This window comes from Gadus macrocephalus, chromosome 12 (genome assembly GCF_031168955.1).
Source record: "Gadus macrocephalus chromosome 12, ASM3116895v1".
In the NCBI taxonomy this organism is placed as follows: Eukaryota; Metazoa; Chordata; class Actinopteri; order Gadiformes; family Gadidae; genus Gadus; species Gadus macrocephalus.
In genome coordinates this window covers 22,528,003-22,533,552 of record NC_082393.1, presented here as the reverse complement: position 1 = coordinate 22,533,552, position 5,550 = coordinate 22,528,003, and the positions used below count along the sequence as shown (strand labels likewise).

The window sequence follows — 5,550 nt, the reverse complement described above, 5'->3', positions numbered from 1 at the left end:
CACTGATTATTGGGTTGTATTGTGTTGTATAGTATTGTCTTGTGTTGCATTGATTTTCTTCGATGATTTCTGTGAATTACTGGGATTATTTCAAAACTCCCAGGGTTTTCTCTCAAAGAGTTAATGTCGCCTTTTAGAATTGTATTGCCATCCTAGGATATAGTAAAATGCTCATTTTTGGAATTCAATGCTCTTAGGAAAAAAAACTGCTGTCAAGGTTTTGACTTTGACTAATTAAATAATAATGATAATGTATAAAAGAATGTGGACAAACAACTCAAACAGGATTATACATAAAGCCACGCTTTCAAATTAGAAATTCACAGTCCATTGGTCAATCTGGATGAATCTAAAATGATACAGCATTTGTTTTCCCAAATGGGAAACATCCAGCAACTGAACATTAATTTCTTAGTTGACCATATTTGCATCTTTCTACATTTCTATCATGTAATTCTACATGCTGCATGGCTCCATAAACAGATTACGGTGCAGATTAGCAGTCTGGGGGGGGGTGTGGTCTCCTGTCCCCTGCTTCAGTCTCCCAGCAGTTGGACATTAAAGCTTCATGAATCAGCAGGGCCAGATGGGTGAGAACCAGTGTCCCTAGACAGATGGCACAGGTTGTATTCATGACAACAAAGATAGGATATATTGTATTGATTCAACATAGAAAATATAGCTATGGAAATTAGTTTGGGGTTGAGATTGGCAAAGACAAAGGAAAAATGTGTCAATGTAATGAATTGATGTTGTCATTTCAAACAGTAAAAGCAGATCATGAGTAATCGCACTCATCACGCATCTCCTTGCCACAAATGCCATGGAAAGGTCTCAACCATCTCACCATGCTTTGCTCCAGGACATCTTGACCACAATGTGATCAAGGCCAGCAGAAGCAGTTCAGAGAGGGAGCACGGGACATTAATCTGGGGGGCTGAGTGGAGGATAGTTGTGCAGCAGGGATAAAGTTAAGGTTAAGGCTGCTGCATCTCACAAGGCACTGCCACTTTGAATTCAAAGACGCGAAATGATATGAGAAGGATTTCCTAGAAAATTAGGTGGTAAAATTGCGCATCTGAACACAAAAATTCTATTCAGTACATTCCCTTCATAAAAAGCCACAATGATTTCCAAAACCCATAAAGCCCCTTAAAAAAATACATAAAACCCCTGACCCATAAAAAGTTCACACTCAATACTTTTTATCTCACATATGACAAAATATACTTCTAGTTTCTATTCTGATATATGTTTACGTTACTTTTGGCTTTTTCAATCACTTTCAAAACAGTCAGTAACAGCTGGCAACCCTAAGTGGCTAACAGTGTAGTTTGCTTCCTAAGCATATAGTAAACATTTGGATATATATACTCACCACTCATGGTTCACAGCGTTTCTTGAACACTCCTGACTGTTTAAAATCCCTGTCAGTCTACAGTGTGCGGTCTATGGAGTGGTCAAAGGGATTCAGGGGAGGTGTGTGTTTGTGTGTTTGTGTGCGTGTATGTGTGTGTGGCCTTATGGCCAGAGTGAGCAGATATCTCACTCTGTTGCTTTCATAAGCACATAGACATGAAAAGACTTCTGCCCTCCTGCTGGCTGACATTCTCACACCACAGTGTAGCTGCACCACGTGCACTCTGACTACACACACATACACACGCACGCACGCTCGCACACACACACACACACACACACACACACACACACACACACACACACACACACACACACACACACACACACACACACACACACACACACACACACACACACACAGTATTCATGCTTTACTTATATACAATCCTATGTTAATATTAAAATGGAATATTGTACTATAACAGGTATTAATGCTTGTAATCTTCAAATTAAATGTAAATGTAAATGGGAATGTATTTTCTATGTCGAAGAGACAATTCAATGAGTTGCTGTTTTCAGCTCACCTTACATAATCACATAACTAGAAATTAATTATCAAAAGCCTAGGGGTAAAACCCCACTCATCCCTCAAATCCTATCATCAACATGCGTCTAAAGTTTCGATTGAATAAGCGCTGTTGCCTACATCGATAAGACAATGAAATAAGTTAACATCCACTACCCGGTAAGATAAGAAAACCGAGGGTCGACCCAAGTCCGTCTACGAAAAATGTAATAAATGAAAAAAGGGTACCCTGCTCCTCTCAAGCGGTTTGAATTGACGTTGATCGGCAGGATTTACGCTCTTTGAAAGGATCGACGCTCTTCGACAGGATCGACAGGTGTTTTCCGGCAACCTAAAAAAGAATTGTAAATAATATGCATCAAACATATGGAATTAAGTTTAACCAATCTAATTTGTGACCACTACCTTTAAAGATACATGACATATGTTGTTATTAATAATAATATATGAAAGAGAAAAACGTTATCCAATAACCATCGCCAATTAAGAGTTACATTAAAACAATTAGTGAAAGAAAGGCATCAGCTTTACGCACAGCCATACCTAATCCAAGACGTTCCCTCTATCTCCGCTCAAACAACACGAACGATTCTTTCCACTAATCGTGTATATCTTAGACTTTCTTTTCTCGTTTACTGGATAAGACATCGCGGGTTTTTTTCTGAGACCCCCCCCCTACCCCTCCCCCGGCTACGCAGGAAAAGCGCCTGCAAGATGCACGGCTAGGTCTGCGTAGGAGTAGGAGAGGTTGAGGAGCCTTTCTGCACGGAAACAAGCCACCTGCTGCCTTTAGAAGCGTGAAAGAAATGACAGGATAATTAGAATAATACACAACTATCCATGAATCACCATTTAACGCTGCATGTTTAATTAAACGAATAGCCTATTTGGGGAATATACAATTATATATTTTATAGAAGTTGGTGGTATCATTTCATTTCTTTGTGGGATGCATATTGGCATCCCTTCTTCCCCAGGTTCTTGCGAGGAACCTGGAACTTCTAGGAACGGGAGGAAGAGGGGGGGGGGGATCAGGAGGAGGAAGAGGAGGAGGAGGAGATGAGAAGGTGAAAGAGAAATCGAAATGAAAAAATATTAAAAACAAAGGTTTACGGAGCCAGTTAAACTGCGGTCATTTCTATGACAACTCGCCTTGTCTTCTCTTGCGTAGGGGTATAGTGTGGACTGTGGAGTTCTCCCGGGACACACGCATCTGTGACCCCACCACACGCAGCAGACCCCTCTCTCACTCCAACTCATCACGAGCGACGGACATTCGTTGCAACTATGTTGCCGTTTCCCCGGAACCAGAGGCTCTGGATAGGCCCGCAACACGAGTTGAGGTTCTTCATAAAGAAGTCATCAAAAGTTTGAAATAACGTTTGAAATAACGTCTAAAATATGTGCAAAAGAAACAAGACGGAAATTGATAACAAAAAAGGGGTTCAAAACATAACTATCATAAAGCCTAAGAATAATCATCAATAATAAAAATGTCTGTGACTGTGAAATTATGTTGCTGGCAGCATATCATAATGATGTATTTTCCATCTGGGTTTTCATATTTCACAACACATATAGTGGTAATGTTATGTATTTACGCAGGCTGTTTGTGAAGCCTGCTTTCTGGTTCCAACCGAGAACCGAAGGGTTATACAGTAGGGGAGCAGATTGCATCGCTATGGCAACACAACTACCACTGCCATAGTGTGGGAGGCATGGGCCATGTATGATCTATGGCCGGATATTGTAATTATTCAATCGCGTCCAGAGGAAAAAACAACTATTAATCTCTTTTGTAAACGACTTTTCTAAATGTTTTATTGTTCAAATGTTTACCTGTTTGAATAGCTCAAAAGCTATGATTCAATATGATGTTCAAATTGCAGATATTTTCAATGTATCCGTTGGACAATAAATTGAAATGAGGTTTGTATTAATGTGAATCATCAATCAGAACCCTTAACCTAAAAAGATATGGGAAGAAATCAAATCGTTGTATACAATGCAAGTATCAGGGGACCTACAGTATTTACCATACGCATCCTCGATGAAAATGTAAAGTGAAAACAATTTCTCTGTTTTTTAATAGTAACGCTATCAGTTACCTAGCGACAGACCACGTGCTGGTGTTGTGGTACTGATGAGGGCAGACGGCAGCAGAGCCTGTAGTACGACGCTCGGCGGTAGTGCGTGGGCAGTGGGCAGCCGCCCAGATATCATGTTCTGCGGGGGTCTCCTGACAACCGTAGCAGGAGGAGCATGTGGAACGGTGCGTGAATCCCAGAGTCCCCCCCCCCCCCCCCCCCCCATCAGTCTCTGTGCAACCAAAACACTCTCTTACACCGACCTTATTGGCTTCATGGTTATGTGCACAAAAACACGCACATCGACACGCGAGCACACACACACACACATCGCAAATGAACGCACACAGGCACGCGCGCACAAAAGGGTTTCCTCATCAATTATTTCTCAAAGGGGGATTCTGGCTCAGCATCACACTGGATCCAATCCCTCCCGTGACGAGACAAAGACCAGGTGGTATTTAAGGACTTCTGAAGATGCGTGAAAAACGTTGGGAAAGCAAATTCCTCTTCTATCAATTCCAAGGTATAACCCCTTAAAACAAACTACCATTAACTTGATTTATGTTCACGCGGTATGACATTTAACCCAACATTGCTGTGACTACTCATGATGGCATATTTCAGCTTTTTGTTACGTGTAAAAAACAGTTGTTTTGACTCCTTGCGGTCTTCAGATATGTATCAACGCTCTTCTAAACATGCTGCGTCATGCCATGATCCACCGAGCCCTTCAAAAGGAACATGGTTGGGCAAAGACTCTTGCCTTAACAGATCAAAGTAGGCCGAGCTCTGGAGTCCAAATGCCTCGGTAACACATAAAGGTCAGCGCATAGATTGTTTGAAATGTCACGCGATTACGATTGCCCTGATGGATGAAAAAAGCTGGAGTGACAGTAGAATATATAGGATGGTTATAGTTTAGAATATTGTACATAAGCACTTTATCAGCTTGACATGCAAAGGTAAACTTCAGATGTATTTTCTTCATCTATAAGTTTGTCCACCAGTGGTACCCATACCACTGGAGGTATATATATAGATGATTTAACGTATCATGGTCTAGCATTTCAAAAATATTGTGGCTTATTGCATCCATCTTGTTTTTCAATCTTTTTTTTTTGAATTTGTGTTTTCTTATCAAACAAAGGAGCATAAGCAGTGTGGGTTACTTTTTCTTTCCACCGTTTTCCAAATGACCATGGCCTTTTTGCGGTAAAATTGTGAATATAGGGGGGACTGACACTCAGCCACTGCATGTGTATTTATCATTATTTTTAATTTATGCATATGAGGTGGTTGGCGAAAGCTCTTGATGACAATTTAGTGGTGCACCTAAAGTCAAAGGTTAGGAAACTCTGCCCTGAAGCAAATTGTAACATGGGACTGTACCATCCTAACAACTAGTCTACCACAGAGGAGAATGACCCCTGAATTGACACTTTACTCAGAAAGGTTCTTCAAATATTCAGAATATTTGCAGATTCAATGGAATTATTCACAGGTAAGCCAACA

The 5,550-nt window shown here is 40.8% G+C and overlaps 1 protein-coding gene across 4 annotated transcripts in view; it reads right to left on the bottom strand.

Annotated features, from left to right (window-relative positions):
• Positions 1-2,643, bottom strand: part of slc1a6 (solute carrier family 1 member 6) — a 12,797-nt gene extending 10,154 nt beyond the window's left edge. The window contains exons 1-2 of one of the 4 annotated variants that reach the window (XM_060067442.1): positions 2,492-2,643; positions 2,177-2,279 (exon numbers count right to left, since the gene is read on the bottom strand). Coding sequence is in view for 1 of the 4 variants with exons in the window: in XM_060067441.1 (XP_059923424.1) it covers positions 1,379-1,385 (7 nt within the window). In the remaining 3 variants the exon portion in view is untranslated. Of the gene's footprint in view, positions 1,359-1,378; positions 2,151-2,176; positions 2,280-2,483 lie in introns of those variants that run through there. The other 3 variants (XM_060067443.1, XM_060067441.1, XM_060067444.1) reach the window with 3 other exon arrangements.
• Positions 2,644-5,550: the final 2,907 nt, after the last annotated feature.